Source organism: Leptonotus elevatus, chromosome 1 (genome assembly GCF_054856555.1).
Source record: "Leptonotus elevatus isolate MCC_2025b chromosome 1, RoL_Lele_1.0, whole genome shotgun sequence".
NCBI lineage: Eukaryota > Metazoa > Chordata > Actinopteri > Syngnathiformes > Syngnathidae > Leptonotus > Leptonotus elevatus.
The window spans coordinates 39,688,388-39,705,794 of record NC_141239.1 but is presented as its reverse complement, the minus strand read 5'-3'; the positions used below and the strand labels follow the sequence as shown (position 1 = coordinate 39,705,794).

Below are 17,407 nucleotides of genomic sequence, written 5' to 3'. Positions count from 1 at the left end.
GAGTGGATTTTTTAAATGACATGGACAAAAGACATATGTTACTGTATGTCATCAGTAAGATAAGATGAATTTTAAAACAGAAAAAGTGCAGTTTGTCTTTTTTTTTTTTTTTATCTTAATGGCATATTTGCGCAATACCAAAAACTGCTAATTGTATTTAATTGACTTCCTTTGCATCTTGCCACACGATGTTGTATTCCAGGCAGGAAACACTTAAAATGTTGCATGATGGGCAGGAAACACTTAAGTCTGCTTCGACTTTGTTGTCAGATGGCCTGTTTGATTTTTGCGTGTGGCCTCCATCTGCCTCTGCATCCCAACTTTGCTGTTCAACTGCTAAAAAAAATGCCATTCTGGTATGACTTTACTATTGGAAGCCTATGACAAGCACAAGTATTGTATTCAGCCTTGTGTTTATTGCAGCGTTTTCTTTGCTGACTTGCTTCCATGGACGCACAGTGACGAAGCTTAGCAGAGCTCCTCTCACCGCTAAACACAACATAAAACCACATGCAAAGACATACAGAAAATAAGCACCCGAGTTTGAATCATCTTAAATAGGAAAAATGGTGTAATACCCCCCCGCCTTTTACCCACAAGACAATGTAAAAAAAAAAAGAAAAAAAAAAAGGAATGTGTCTAAATATAACCATATGTTTGGATGCATGTTCCACAAATAAAACCCTCAGCTCCCAAACCCTGTTACTTTCCACACTATCCTCACGCCTCCCCCCTCCCGCGTGCCTGCGTCTCGTCCGACTTGTGTGTGTTCAGCATATCTCCCGGACCCGGCATCATGCGTTCATGTGTGTGGACCCATTGCCTCTCTTGTGTCTGTCTGAGTTCCTGTGAGCACACATGCAAGCAAGGCGCCTTGGACAAAAGGAGAGAAAAAAAAATGCTCTTAAACAGACTTTATCGTCTGTTAAAAGAAAGCAGATGTTGTCTTCCTGCAGCCAAGTGAGAGGGAAAAATGGTGGTGATGAATGATTGGAGGATTCACATGTTGCTAAAGAAAATCCCAAAAGTGCAGTTGCAGTAGAACAGTGGTGGTTTTCTGACGAAATATTACTTGAAAGTCATCACTATTCAAGGAACTTATGTTTTAGTCAGATTAGATTCATAATTGTCTAGTTGGTTTTTATTAGACAAACGACTGTCTCACTGTCTCTATCACTCATTCATGCTGTCTCTTTTAGGGACCTGCCGGGCCTCCTGGACCACCAGGAACTGATGTAAGTCTATATATAAAAATAAAAGAAAAAGAAGATAGAATCTGATCTCTCACCTATAAATTAGCCAAAAGACCCGAGACGTGGCCTTAATTCCCCATGGAGACTGTTTTAGTTTTGCATTTGTATCTGATACCTTGTCTTCAGGCCAGAGCCACACATCCAATTTCCTGAACAGCAAATCTCACAGCCTTTCACCTTACAGTCCTCTCAGTAAAATGTCGACATCATGTTTTCTTTTTTTTCTTTTTCCCTCCACTTTTTTTGTTGAAATAACTTGAAAGGCTGTGTTAAAACTTGATATAATGTTATTTAGAGGAGCGCGTTGCCATACAGTAACATGCACGCTGCCCCTCTCCTCAGGAATGCGAAATTCTGGATATCATCATGAAGCTCTGCTGTGAGTTATACTTGACCATTTTACACACATAAACACACACTCTTGTGTGCATACACACACAGGCAGCCCCATGATGTATTCGAACCCCTATTCAACATAATCACTGCCTGATTAGCCTAATGTTTAGTTGAATCCAAGAGAGTTCAGATTACACATTTTGTTTTCTTCGCAATTCATTAATGAACTTTCTTCTGATTTGTGTGTTTTTCTATCCTTTTTGGATCCTTCGCAGCTTGTTGCGGTAAGTGCTTGCTGAAACCGAAACCTGTTTGTTGTGACTTCTAGTCCGGCCACGTCTTGAGATTTCTTTTTTGTGTGCGTGTCATCAGAGTGTAAATGTGCAGCTCTGGACTTGGCGTTCATCGTGGACAGCTCAGAGAGTATTGGTTCTGCAAACTTTGCTCTTGCCAAGGACTTCATCATTACTGTTGTAGACAGATTGATTAAAGATCAGCAGGTCAAGGTAATGTGCTATTCAGTTCATATGCATTGCGCTCCTGAATCCTTAATGACGATCGGTTCAAGTTGTCATGGAAAAAATGCTTCCTCAGAGATGTTAGGGAATAAAACCACGAGAAGGGGGGAAAGGGGGGGGGGGACATTGACTGGCGTCTTGGGTTTTAGAACTGGCTTGCATTTGTCTCTCCAAAGACTCCTCTCTTCCTGTTTGGACGTAATTAGTCAGGAAGGGCTGGGAACACAGAAATGCGGACAGATGAAAACATAAACAGATAAACACGCATGTTTTTCTCCCCAGTTTGCAGGTAATGAGTCCAGGGTGAGTGTTGTACAGTACAGTGGCGCAAAAGCCCAAGAAGTCGTCCAACTGGGCACCAACGTTGCTACCCTCACCGAGTTTAAACAGTGAGTTGTCCTACACACGTACACAAGCATAAAAAAAACACAGTTTTAACTTTTATGACACAAGACAAAACTATAATACAAATACAATAAATAAATATTAATAATAAAATAAATAAAATCAAATAATACACCAATGGACCTCATGCATCTGGTTTTTTTTTGTTTTACATTCTTTGACATTCTTTCATACAAGTGTAAAAACAAAACGAAAAAATTATACATTCAGTACAGTTTATTTAATATGTTAAAACCACTCCACTTTGACATAACACTCTACAAACAGTTGGATCAAAAGTAACCCAATTATGGATAAAAAAAATTTGACCGATCGACTTTATGGGTCAATTTGACCCAATTTTCCCAAGAGGATCTGACCCAACTTTCTGGGGTATTTAATGGAAAATGACCCAATTTTTGATCCAAATTTGGATCAAATTAACCCACAGTCTAAAAGCAATTAGGTCCAAATTAATCAAAATTGGGCCAAAAAGGGACTGACCCAACATTTTGGGTTATTCAATTAACTCAAAACATTGGGTCAAACAAATAACTCACAAATAACTCAAGGTCAAATGAATAACCCACAAAACAACCCAAAAATCAGGCTGATTTGTAGGTTATTATTTTAATTTGACACAGCATTTGGGTTTAAATACCTCAAAAAGTTGGGTCAGTTCGTTTTTGACCCAATTCATTTGGTTGTTTATGAATAACCCACAAAACAACCCAAAAAATGGTTTTGATTTGAGTTATTAATTTAATTTGACTCAACTTTTTGCGTTAAATAACTACAAAAAAATAAAAGAAATTGGGTTTGTCCATTCTTGACTCAATTTTTGTTATTTTTCTACCCCACTGTTTTTAGAGTGCAAGTAAAAGACCTGACCCAACTTTCTGGGTTGTTTTATACAAAAGTAACTTTTTTTTGTACAAATCAACCCAGAAATTTGGGTCAAATCCTTTACTTGGGTTGACCCAACTTTCTGGGTTGTTTTATAGAAAATGACTCAAATGTGGGTCAAACTGATCAGTAGAGTATCTGTCCCTTTTTTTTTCTTTTTTTTCCAAAATTGGGTTATTTTTGACCCAACAGTTTTAACCATTTACATACAAGAACAATCAATTGGTCCAGGCTAACCTGTTTGGTTCTTTTGTCTGTAATTGTGAAAATAGAATCTTCATCATAATCATAATTATTGTTATTATTGACAAGACAGTCCTAATGTTGGCCACTGAACTAAGAGTGTAATTAAACGGATACATGTCCATTTGTGTGCAGGGCTGTGAAAGACCTCAACTGGTTGGCTGAGGCCACTTACACTGGCGAGGCCTTGAATTTCGCTCTGGAAAACACCATCAAGCTGATGAGGCAGGAGAATCGCGTTGTTCTCGTCCTCACCGACGGACGCTCTGATATTCTCAGGGATAGGGTTCCTATCAATGTTCTCTGCGGGAAAAACATTAGGGTAAGAGACAGAGACTGAAAGACACCCATAAGGGCCTCATGCAGCTGGAAATTAACCAGAGCGACGTATTTGTTGGCCTCCAGGTGGGAGGTTTAGGGGTGAAGGACTACTCGGGCCGTCAGCCCAACCAGGAGCAGCTTGGATCTCTGGTGTGTAAGAGTGATCCCAAACCAGGCTTTTCGTTCGTTCTGGACAACTTTGCAGAGCTTCTTGATGATAGTTTTTTGCAGAATCTCACATCCAGAATCTGCCAAGGTATTTGAATTGCAAAGCACATAAATGTACAGTATTCATTTGTTTTGTTCTTTGTTCTGACTAAACTGACCTTCAATGTGTTGTTTTCATGTTCAGATAAAAAGTGCCCAGACTACAAGTGCCCAAGTAAGTCTGTTTTTTTATTCATAATTGTATGAATTTTGCAATTTCCTTTGCATGTGAAAATATTGAGATTTACAGAATGGTTGTCTCAACTGACTTGCGACCAGTTCAGGGTGTAGTCCACCTTTCACCCAAATTCAGCTGGAATAACATCCAGCATCCTGCGTCACTAAACGGAAAAGTTGGTGTAGGGATTGGATGAATAGCGGACATCTTGTCTCCAAGCTCAAATGATAAAGAAAGTATAAAGACTTGAACATCCAAGTGTTATATTGGACTCCACAGATAGCATCCAGATGTTCCCCATTGTGGAGAAGGGGCAGGAATGCCTGATACGTGTTTTTACATTGTTGTTCAGTGCTGTCATATTGGTAACATGGTAATACCTTGACATCGGCAATTAACTCAGACATTATCAACTGGAGTCAGTTTGATCCGCATTCAAACAACCTTCAAAATTGATTTGGCTGAAGAATAACAGTAATAGAACTTACCGGCTTACAGATGGAAAGGTTTTACTTTTTATTTTAACATAACTTTCTTTAACCTCCAGGATCCCGAGCAGAACTCGGGGTGCTTTTTCACTTTTGATAAAGCTTTAAATCCATCCATGTCATCTATCTATGTCTTGTCAGTTGTACTTGCAACCTGCCTCTCTGGAGCCACATGTGGCTCGTTAGTCCCTCTCTTGTGGCTTCCTATGGATCACTAAAAATGAGTTTGAGAATTATTATTATTTTTTTTTACATATTCTTTAAACAAATTAATGATTTAGATTTTTTTTTAATAATAATTAAATGTTCAAAATATGTCAGAGTCAACATTTTAAGGTGTCAGAAAAAGGAAGATAAATGAAAGGTAGATGAAAACGTTTTGAAAATTACTTAAAAAATTACCAGAAAATGTCCATGAAATTGCCAAAAAATTCAAAAAGCAGGGGGGAAAAAATTCAAAAAGTAACCATAAAATGTCCCAAAACAAAAGAAGAAAGTCAGAAAATTGCCATAAAGTGTCAAAAAAGTCAGAAAATTGTTTGCAGGTTAAAAAAAAAAAGCAGAATAGAAAACATTAAAAAGTAACTATATAAAATGTCCAGAAAAGGAAGAAATTGCCAAACATGTCAGAAATTTGACAGAAAGGAGAAATCTAAAATGTATGAAAAATTTGTATTTATTTTTTTCGAATCGTGTTGATACACTTCTTACTAGATTGGTGTTATTAGCCGCGTTTCCATTACAGTTTTTCGCAATAATAAAAGCTATATTGTACTATTTCGTTAAAGTACAATTTCAACTTGCCGGTGTTTCCATTGAAAAGTGTGCAATTCTCGTAATGTCTCGTCTCGCGGGATCTCACAGTTCTGTAGGAGGTGCTCATGATGTTTACGGAAGACAGACGCCCGGAGTTGTTAATATTACTTTAAAAACATCTCCCTCCCCTCATCGGGCAAATTCGGCCATTTGGTGTTGGTGTGTGTGTGTGTGTGTGTGTGTGTGTGTGTGTGTGCGTGCGCACTTATAACTCTTGTTATGGTGCGGACGGATGGATTTAAATGACGACGTGCGCTGTATGGCGCTCGTTTGCTCGTTGCCAGGGGCAACGACTATTTCTCATGAAACGATAATTGTTATCCCCCGACCGGGCGGGGGTCACATTTCAAAAACCACCTCATGAGAGCGTAAAATTATTTGGGTGATATTTGAGAGTTTTTCTCGAAAAACATGTGTTTCCATTACCAGCTTGCTTTTGCGCAAAACTGGAGTAATGGAAACACACCTACTGACTAATTTCTTAACAATTTGTTATAATACTCAATAAACACTCTCACATACAAACGCAAACATTTCTGGCATTAGTCCAATTCACATCTCAATTTGAGTCACCGATTCATATATTCAATTTGTTGGTTAATCAGTTTGTGCATGAAAACTTGATCTATTGTGTGTTTTGCAGTCTCCTTCTCTCAAAGTCATGACATCCTGATGATGATGGACAGCTCAGCGAGTGTGGGCCAGAAGAACTTTGACACAAGCAAGACCTTCGTGCACCGATTGGCTGAGCGCTTCCTGAACGCTCAGAAGCAGAGGGGCGTTAACGTGAGAGTGGCGCTCGGCCAGTACAGCCGCAACGCCCGCATGGAGCAAGGCCTGACTACAAACATGACCCTGCTCTCCTATCACATCAACGAGATGGCCTTCCAGAACGACGGCACCAACGTATTAGAGGCCATGGACTTTGCCATTAAGTCTCTCCCGAGCCGCGGCGACTCCAGCGGCAACAAGAAGAAGGTGGTGCTGTTCTCGGACGGCAGGTCTCAGGCCGTCACCGAGGCGGTGCTGGAGAAGCGCGTCCGCGAGCTGGCGGACGCCGGATTGGAGGTGTTCGTCATCGCCGTGGGCAGCCAAGTCAGCGAGGTCAACCTGCGCACGCTGGTGAGCAGGGGACAGCGCGATGACATCAACTACGCTCAGCGCCACCTCTTCCGCGTGGCAGACTACCCCTCGCTGCTTCGCGGAGTCTTCCACCAAACCGTCTCCCGGAGAGTGTCCATGCCTTGAGTGCAGGGCCCCGAATAACAGGACCAACACACTTTCCATTTTTAGTCCCATTATGAATAGTCAGTCTCATTTACCATACACTGTTTTGTTTTTGTAAAGAATGTCACAAAGCAACTGGTGATTGTTTTCAAGAGGAGCCTCGTTAGACCATAACAGGAATGATAACTTAAACTTGGATTTTAGACGATTTTAGGGAAATTCATTCTACCCCCATTGACGAAGTTTGGTCCTTTAGAAATCATTTAAACACGCATACAATTTCATCTGCATTTCTCCATCTGAATTGCTTTATAGTCATTTGTTCTTTTAGGCAACACCTGCTTTAGGACCACAGCTGTTGGCATTTCAGAAGGAAGTTATTACGCTTTACAATACATGAACCGATCACAAGTTTGGACACACCTTCATGCTTTGGAAGAGAAGGCGTATTGTTGAATCAACCTGAGAAAATGTGTCCAACCTTTTGACTGGGACTGTATTGGAACCGGCCACAATCAAAAACATGACGTACCATATTCCAAATAAATCTCTACACTGTAAAAAAAAAAAACATTTGGGTCAAAAATAAACCCAACTATGGGTCAAAAATGGAGTGATCCTCTACTTGGGTCTGTTTGATCCAACGTTGAGTCAGAAATGGGTCTTTTAGTGTAAAACAACTGATTTGGGTCCAAAAATGGGGTTATTCTGTATAAAACAACCCAGAAAGTAGATCGGTTCATTTTTTATCCATAATAGGGTTACTTTTGACCCAACTGTTTTTAGAGTGTAAAAGTCCCACGATTCCTCATTGCTGTTAATTGAACACTCCAAAAGACATGTCGTAAGCGAACAAATTCCAAACTGAAACATATTCCTGATCGGACGAATGAACATGACTTGAAATCTGTATTGGATTAACAAAAGCGGAAAACAGGATGTGACATCTGAAACGAAACCTAGCAGCGTTTCACCTGTGACTAACGAGAACAGCTGGACGCCACATGTGCCATCATGCCTTAACAGCACACGCCTATGTGTGTCCGAATGTAAATGCGTGTGTCGAGGTGCTTTCTTTATGCTTGTAGCCTCGGGTGATTGTTCCATAAACAATTGTGCCCGGCCCGCCAGTTCAAATGACAGAATGACACAAACCTGCTGTATAATTTGTGCGCAGCTTGAGATGACTCTGTCAAACACACACATAAACACTCCTTCGTATTTCATTAGTGAGTTAGAAAAACATCTGTCATAGTTGAAGGCTGGAAAAGAACGACCCCCCCCCCCCCTAAAAAAAAAACCACCCACCTCGTCGAACCCTTGAAAAAGTGTCAGTTCCTCCCCTTTCATGTTTTTGCCAACGGGTGGCACAGAGTCACTGTACAGTTGTCATTACCTGTGGTGCTATTAGTCTGTGTATCAGCCTTTACCCATGTAAAGAAGATTATTCACTGAGGAGAAACAACCTCGGGAATTTCCAAAGTGCTTCTTCAATAAAGGTTGCTACACAAAAACGTCTCTGCTTACTCTTATTTACTCGCACGCATACAAACAAATGTTTTGCAGAGTGGAACATCCAAAGTAAAACGTCCTAAAAGTCGTTTTCAAGACGAGACAAAAAAATGATGTGGGAACACACTTCAAAAGTCAAACAAGTTCACACCATCGTCATGCGTTGCGTCACTCAAAAAGTTAACAAATCTTATGAGAGCGTGTAAAAAGATGAAGTCCTGAAAATGTGGTTGACCTTTTTCTTTTTTTGTTACCACAAAATGGCAGCAGGCTTGGCCAAGTGTGATGATGACTGTTAAATGCAGAAATGGAATTTGATGCAACGTAGGAAAGTGCTCGTCACTAGCTCGTCACGAAACTACTTTATATAATACTTCCTAACTTTACAATTGATAATGCAGCGAATACTAGCAGCTAATTAGAAGTGAATTCTTAAATTAGTAACAGTAACATACAAGCAACATTATTTTATGCACAATCTTACAATTCAAAGTACAGAAAATACTAGTGTAGAGTTTTAGATTGAAGGAAAAGTCAACCCCAAATTTTTCTTCACAATATGTTCTACGCAGCCCAATTTGTTTAAACGATGTATTCCAATTAATATTAAGTTTGTGGAATATGAATTAAGCAGCGAAATCCACCCGATTTTATTTATCTCAGTGGGCGGCCATTTAGCCACATGCTGTCGACCGAAAATGACATCACAGTTGCTCAGGTAACAACCAATCATGGCTCACCTGCTTTCAGACTTTGGTCATGTGACATTCACAAGCTAAACTGTGATTGCTCGTTTTCTGTCTGAGCAGCCATTTTCAGTCGACAGCAAGCACTGATCTGTATATATATGACTGGATAGCCAATAACCCATACACGCCCGTGCAAGTTGTTGAAGTCACAGAGCGGCCATCTTGCTCCTCCCATCTCGCACGCAGACTACGGTGTAAACTAGGGGTGTTAAAAAAAAATCTATTCGCCGCTATATCGCGATATTACAGCATGCAATTCTAAAATCAATTCAATATACGGCCAAATCGATGTTTTAACATACATTTTTTTATCTAAATATTCAACAAAATGTTTTAATTAGGGTTAAGGTTCACACTTAAAGCATGGAAGAATGTTATATTGATGGAACATAAAGCCTTAATATTTCATTTCAATGCTGTTCAAACATGAAACAGATTGTTTGTTAATTACAGTCGATTATAAGCCTGAAGTTTCAGATAAATAAATAATTTTTTATACAAATCTTGCAGTGTACATATACAAGTTCACCGATTAGTACTTTCTAAATTTGAGTAATCGCAATAATCGACTGATAGATTCATATCGGGATTAATTTTATTGAATAGATTTGGCAGAGGCATCTTTTGCTGAATTGCCGCTATAATTCTTTAATTAAAAAAATATACAAGTGTCCTCATGTAAACATCATTAAGCATATAATTTATACATGTATTTCAAGCGAGTTGTAAAATGTCTGAAGTCCTCTTGTTTATGTTTAACAAATTTAAAACATCGTAAATCATTTTTTACTAAGTACTATCTCAAATATTCTCCAATTCAATACTGTAAATGTATAGGATCGTATGCCGAGGAACGTTTCTTGGGAGGAGCAATATGGCGGCCTCAGAAAAGTCTTGGCCTATCGGCTATCCAGTCATATATTCAGATCAGTGACAGCAAGTGACTAAATGGCCATTCCCTGAGATGGATAAAAATTGGTGGATTTTGCCATTTAATTTATATTCCACAAACGCAATATTCATCAAAATGTTGTGTTTAGACTAGTGGGGGTGCATAGAACATATTATTGTAAAGTAACTTTTTGGATTGCCTTGCCATTTATAAAACATAAAAATGATATTAAAATCATGCTTAAACGTTTTTTTTTTTGCAGATAAATTATAAGCACTCCTTGTTTACATTATTTTGTATGGCAGCATTTAGCATCTCGCCATACTTGTTTTTTTATTATTGTAAAAACAAAAAGTGAGAGGGAAAGATCATTTAAGATACACAGAACTGTAACGTTTCCATATAGGACTTGTTCAGTCATTTCCTGCAACTTTTACTGAATTATTATTTTCCTTTTTTTGGTCACATTCTCATCATTGTTTTTCAATAGAGATTTGAATCTTTTGAAATGTCTATGTTCATAATTTTTGTTTGCCTTATGATTCACTGATGACTATTTAAGGCAGGAGCGCCCAAGTCCAGTCCTCAAGAGCCCCTATCCAGCCTGTTTTCCATGTTTCTCTCCACCAGCACACCTGATTTATGATCAGGATCGTTGCTGATGAGCTGATCGTTGGATTCAGCTGCGTTGGAGGAGGGAGATATGGAAAACGGGCCGGATAGGGACTCTCCAGGACCGGACTTGGGCACCTCTGACGTAAGGGATTACAAAGTCAATGTGAGGCTCAAGTTACCTGCAACCCCATTGAGGACAAGCGCTTTTGAAAAAGTGTTACAAGCAACGCTAAACAGATGTTCAAGTCAACACCTGCCTGCAGACGTGCCCTTGAGCAACACCGACCCCTTATTCAAGTCTCAGAGAGACAAATTTTCTCTTCTGGAGGACAGACGTCGAAATCTATCAATTTTATCTTCATGGATACGGAAAATAGAAACCGTCTATTGACGCGTAAATATAAAAGCCCGACACGTGTTTTATGTTAAAAGTTGACTCTTGGCCTACTGAACAATTCCAGTGGAACTGTCTCAGCGTGAGTTACAGACTTGATATTGAGCCACTGTTTTGATCACTGCTGTGTCTGCTGTTTGAGAGAGAGAGAGAGAGAGAGAGAGAGAGAGAGAGAGAGAGAGAGAGAGAGAGAGAGAGAGAGAGAGAGAGAGAGAGAGAGAGAGAGAGAGAGAGAGAGAGAGAGAGAGAGAGAGAGATTGTGCGTGCGCAAGTTTAATAAAACTCATTTTAGTTTTTAGTAGTGTGCGTGATGTTTCATTGCGTTTGTGTGTAATGTTCGTGTATGGTGGACTGTTCCTTTGAAATGTGTCTTGGCTCGTATCGGTATTTTCTGAGACTGCACTTCCTCTTTCCTCCCGTTTTCAAAAGCGGCACGGAGGCCTTTCAGATTACTGTCCGACCACAGCACAGCCCACTCTGCACAAGCATCCAATGCGAGTGACACAAGTCGAGCACATGGACCGAACCGTGCGTAGTAACGACTCTCAGCTGCTTTGCCTCAACGCAAACCACATCTGGAGAACGTGAGATGAGCGATTACGAAGAGAAACACGGTAAAGAGGAGTATATGTTAGAACATCACAATTTACGGTCTGCTTGGACTAGAAGTGATCCTTTTGCACACGGCAGCCGCACTGGAAAATATCTCGACGTCACACCAAAAACAGAACCAAAAAGAAAGATGACACTGCATGTTTTGTTTCACATTGGTGCGCATACATGTTTTGTTGCCGTGTGTCATATCAGGGCGCTTCAGTATGAACTGAGTTTGCACTTCTTTGGAAAAGTTAAGTGATACTGGAACTGTTTATGATTCTGGGACAGATTATGCAGAAATCCCCCTCAGACGGAAAAGTCGTCTTGGGCCATGTGAAAGAAATTAAGAAGGGGAAAAAATATTAAAGACTGAAAGAGCATTTGTGAGAACTAAGGAGGGAGTGAATAGAGAGGCTGCGTTCCTCCTATTTGGGGGAGAGGGCCATTCCTGTTTCATGAGTCACAGTTTTAAGAGGGACCAGAACACCCCCTCCAACACTTTATTCCGCTATCCCATGCACATTGCTCCACTCCTCTTCTTCTCTTTTTAAGGAAAAACGTGTCCATGGCTAAGACAGAGATGAGATTCACTGCTGACCAGCTGAACTCCTCCTCCTCCGTTTCCTTGGTAAAATGCTGCCAAATACCTTGCCTTCAATTAGATACAGACTCATGGTCCACTATGCTTTCCCATCATTGACATTTACAGATGTGAAATATTCCGATTCCCAAATTGAGAGCCGTTTGTATACCTCGTGTACAGCTGGTGTTGGCTAATTGTCCATTCAGTGTCCGGTTCACAATCGTACTATAACTCACCAGTGACAAGTCCAGTCTATATTTTGGATTCCTAGCTAAGTTATTCAAATAGTACTTGGTGCCCACTTAATAAGTGGAAAAGCGTCATAGGATCTAGCACCACCTCACTACAGTCATGAACTAGATTCACACTATAGATTAGAAAGTCTGTTTTAATACCCCAAATTTTCTTATACGTTCTATTCAGCCCCAATAATCTGAAACACGGTATTCTGATTAACTCATTCACTGCCATTGACAGCTATAGATTTTTAAAAAAAAATAGTTTTAATTATTTCTATTAGTTTAACTTTTTTTCCCATTTTGGTTAACAAGAGTAAGAAAACCTAGATTTTTTTTTGTGCAATTAGAACAGATATAAAATTTGTGATTAATTGTGAGTTAACTCATGTCAAGTCATGCAATTAATTACGATAAAAAAATGTAATTGCCTGATGCCCCTAATTTTTTTATAATATTTTCTTTTAAACAAAAAAAACCATTAAAAAAAATATATAATCTTTTTTGTTTTAAAGAAAAGATTAGTAAAAATTAGGGGCGCCAGGCGATTACAATTTTTAATAATTATTAATCGCATGACTTTACTAGTTAACTCACGATTAATCACAAATTTTATATCTGTTCTAAAACGTTTTTTTTTTATAATCTTTTTTGTTTTAAAGAAACGATTACTAAAAATTAGGGGCGCCAGGCGATTACAATTTTTTATCTTTATTAATCACATGACTTCACTAGTTAACTCACGATTAACCACACATTTTATATCTGTTCTAATACAATAAAAAAATTCTAGGTTTTCATACTCTTGTTAACAAAAGTGGGAAAAATGTTAAGCTAATAGAAATAGTTCAAATGAATTTTTGACGTCCAAAGCCGTCAATGGCAGTGAATAAGTTCATATTGTGTTTGTGAGTGAGATATCCGTTAAGCAGCAAAATCCACCTGTTTTTAATTCATCTCAGAGGCCCATTTTCCACTTTCTGTCGGGTCCCTATCACCCGCAAATAGCAGGGGCACATTGTATAGAATATATATTGTGGTAATATTTATTTTGTCTTCATGAGCATACTCAATATTGGAGTAATCCAAAAGTAATCCAGTTACATTACTTTAATATTATGGTACTTGGATTACGTTACTAACTACTTTTTTTTAGCCGGTAACTTGTAACTGTAATGGATTACATTTGAAAAGTAACCCTCCCAACCCTGATCTTAATACCCAAGCAAATTGCCGACTTTATATATATATAATGTGTCTATGGGACAACTGCTTTAGCCCTTCTTGTACTGTAAGCTCCGTCTATACTGTACATCAAACATCAATCTGCCATGAGCAATGGCGCTTTCCCAAGTGGCCTCACTGTTTAACAAACAACAGATATCTGCACTACCTCCTACATTGAAGAAGGCATTCATAATCTATGCTCAAAACATGTGTTCATTAGACCCTAAACACACGCAAGCCCCAGTCGTGGTCTTGTTAACAATCATGAAAAGATCTCAGTGACAGTAGTTAAATTCTGGAATATGTACACTCTGGTCTAATTTAAAGATGTCATGGTTGGTGTGAGTGGTTGAAGGATGGTGGATCCAAATGCCAGGAAGCAAGGCAGGAATGAAGAGGAACTTTAGTAGCATATATTGGGAAAGGTGAGCGGGCAAACATGACTGGGAGGGGCGAGAGTGGACTGGTCGCCATGACTGGACAGGATGTAAGAAGACTGGCAGAATGTGGGCGACTTGGTTAGCTGTGAGGACGAAGTGGCTGAGACGAAGGACACTTGGCTGATACAAAGACGAGACGCACAAACTTCCACACGTAACATGGGCAGTGCTCCCACACTGACAGGACAAACACAACAGAATGACGTACACCAACACTAATGAGACACACCTGGGGGAACACAAGTGGCAGAAGGCACTGATTGGTCACACACAGGGAAGGGCAGACACACACAGGTGGACGTGGTTAGACATAACGAGACATGGGACGAAACCAGGAATACAATGACAAAAACACCCATAATAAACAAATACCCAACAAAACCGAAACATGACAAAAGAGAAGAGATTGATCATATTGAGAGATGGTTCTAATATTTTGTAATAACTGCACAGTAGCTAATTGGGATTTACCAAAATATCTGAAGCATTTCAAAGTATGATGTGTAGTGTGGCTTCTGCCAAGGTTGAACTCATTCGACCGATAGGACCATTTATGAAGAATGTCACCGAAATTTAATGGTTACCCCATGTATGACCCTTTCATAACGTTTTGTGTAATCCTGCTGACCAGTGGGCCGATGGCGAGTAAAGTACTATGATGATCAGAGGCGGAGCTAGTAGATTGAACAAGGAAAGTAAGCTGCTGTTCTTGCTGCTGCTTGTGAAAATGGAGCCCAGAATGTGAAAACATGAGTGTCCAAAAAAGACAATAAAAGCATTTTCACTCAAGTCGGCAGTGCTTCATTACCAAGCAACTAGTTAAAATGGTCAATTAGTGTGGGTCGACACATGGCCAAACACAAATACCCCCAAGCCAACCTCACGGAGTAACCAAGTGTGTGGCTTGTCAGTAGCTAACATTGGCAACTAATTCTAAAACTTACGTCCAACAAAAAAGTGTAGCTTTTCTTATCTTTCTTATCTTAGACATAGTGTTTGAAAAAGTGTAGTCCAGTGGACAGACACCACATGTTGCTTGAAAGCGGTTCTGGGCGCTCAGCCAGCCTGCCGTCCATGTTATGGGATGGTCATTATGTAAATTAGTTTTGCTGTTACGTAACAGTGGGGCAGGACTTCAGGCCGGGTCACTCACAGACACATTCTCAAAATTAGGCAGATAGCGTTGGCAGGCACTCACACAGCTGTTTGTATCCAAGCAATGGAAAAGTCCATTTTCCTTAACTCATTTACTGCCATTGACGGCTATAGACGTCAAAAATTCATTTAAACTATTTCTGTTAGTTAAAAAAATAAATAAATCCACTTTTGCTAACAAGAGTCTGAAAACCTAGAAAAAAAATATTGTAAATTTAGAACAGATATAAAATTTGTGATTAATCGTTAGTTAACTAGTGAAGTCATGTGATTAATTACAATTATAAAAAATTCATCGCCTGACGGGCCTAATTAAAAAATAATAATAATAAGGGCCGTTTAATCATAATTAATCGTACGATAATGTTATATCTGTTATAAATGTACAATAAAAAAATCTAGGTTTTCACAAAAAATTTAATGAAATGAAAAAAAGTTAAACTAATAGAAATAGTTTACATGAATTTTTTACGTCTGTAGTCGTCAATGGCAGTGAATGAGTTCATATGTAAGACGTAATCTAAAGGTATATGTTCGTCCCTTGCTCTGAACCGATTGTCCGTCATTCATGTAACAGATGCGGACCAGCGTTTGCAGGCCTCTGACCCCTGCCTTTTGAGCTGGATAACACATTAGTGGCTACAAGCCACCGCAAGCCCCGTTCGAAATTCTGGCAAATTGGACCAAGTGACAAGATAGAACATGTGCTGCTGCAGCTGCTATAGCGACGATCAAATGAAGAGGACATCGGGCTTGACGCGGGCACAAAGGGAGGTGCTGAGGTGATCTCAAGAGGAGACCTCCCAGTATGCCTCAGGAACATACAAACAGGCAAAACGAGCACACACCTATACACGTAAAGGCGGCGAGAAGGCTCAAAGACAGTCTGTCAGTGTTTACGCCGTGTATAAACTCCTCTAACTTCACCAAGTAATTGCAAACAGACAAGCAAGAGTCCGGAGTGAATACGAGTGTGGGAGCTTTTTAGTCTGCTTTTCATCCTGTTTAGCTTTACTCACTTTCTCACCACATGTACTGTGATGAGCCTCCTGGAAGTATTTTCAATAAAGGGACATGTCCTCTATTCTCCGTCCTTTAGACTTTGACTACATGTTTCGTGGACATTACAAAATGCCTGTGGAGTCAATAGCCTTATGTGTGTGTGCATGTGTTTGTTTGTCAGCGACGGAAAAAGTATTTCCACTTTATGCTTAAGTAGAAGAACAGATACATGTGCAAAAAAAAAGGAAAGTAATGAAGTGCAGGCTGAGAATTGCAGTTCACAAGCTGATGGTTTGGATGATAGCACAAGACACAAACATATTCAACACGAATCACACCTGAAGCCAACGTTAACCAATTATCTTTAAAAGAAAGTCAAGTAAAAAAATAAATAAATAAAAAGTCATTATAATAATAAGTCATAAGCACCATGACTAGTCTAAACACGGCATTCTGATTCATATCGCATTTGTGGAATAAGCAGAATCCACCCGTTTTTATTCATCTCAGGGGGAAGCCATTTTGTCACTTGCTATTGATTTTGCCCATGTCACATAACCAAACCGAGGAAGCAGGTGAGGTATGATTGCATGGTCATTATCTGTGATGCCATTTTCAGTCAACAGCAAGTGACAAAATGGCTGCCCCCTGAGATGGATTTTTTAAAAACGGGTGGATTTTTCTCCTTAATTACTATTCCACAAATGCGATAACAATCAGAATGCTGTGTTTAGACTTAGTGAGGGCACAGAAACATAATTGTAAAGAAAATGTTTCACCCCTTTAAATAGGGCCATCCATAGGGAATATTTTACTTTTCCAAATCTGTTGCCAGTCATTAATGCTTCACTTTTCTCCAGATAGCTGCTATCCCTGTTTTTCCATCTTATCTGATCTCAGTCAATCAAGTCAAGAGTCAGTTGCCTTTACTGCTCTCTATTTACTTCTCTTTTTCATTGTGTCAACATCCGCAGAGGCTGTAAACAGTAACACGCCTATTTTGACAAAGTTGGGAGTAGAAAGTAGGCTACAAAAATATCTGTTTTCAAATAAAGGGAGTGAAAGTAAAACAAAAACAAAAAAAGTGGTCAGAAAAAGTAATAAAGAAAATACAATACCTGAAAAATC

The 17,407-nt window shown here is 39.4% G+C and overlaps 1 protein-coding gene across 1 annotated transcript in view; it reads left to right on the top strand.

The window, feature by feature from the left end:
* The window catches only part of col6a1 (collagen, type VI, alpha 1), a 28,489-nt gene extending 20,098 nt beyond the window's left edge, over positions 1 to 8,391 (top strand). Inside the window, exons 27-35 of the mRNA XM_086099006.1 lie at positions 1,200 to 1,235; positions 1,596 to 1,632; positions 1,865 to 1,873; positions 1,962 to 2,095; positions 2,390 to 2,496; positions 3,776 to 3,962; positions 4,046 to 4,217; positions 4,314 to 4,343; positions 6,294 to 8,391. Coding sequence (XP_085955132.1) covers positions 1,200 to 1,235; positions 1,596 to 1,632; positions 1,865 to 1,873; positions 1,962 to 2,095; positions 2,390 to 2,496; positions 3,776 to 3,962; positions 4,046 to 4,217; positions 4,314 to 4,343; positions 6,294 to 6,898 — 1,317 coding nt within the window. The 3' untranslated portion in view covers positions 6,899 to 8,391. The remainder of the gene's footprint in view (positions 1 to 1,199; positions 1,236 to 1,595; positions 1,633 to 1,864; positions 1,874 to 1,961; positions 2,096 to 2,389; positions 2,497 to 3,775; positions 3,963 to 4,045; positions 4,218 to 4,313; positions 4,344 to 6,293) is intronic.
* Positions 8,392 to 17,407: the final 9,016 nt, after the last annotated feature.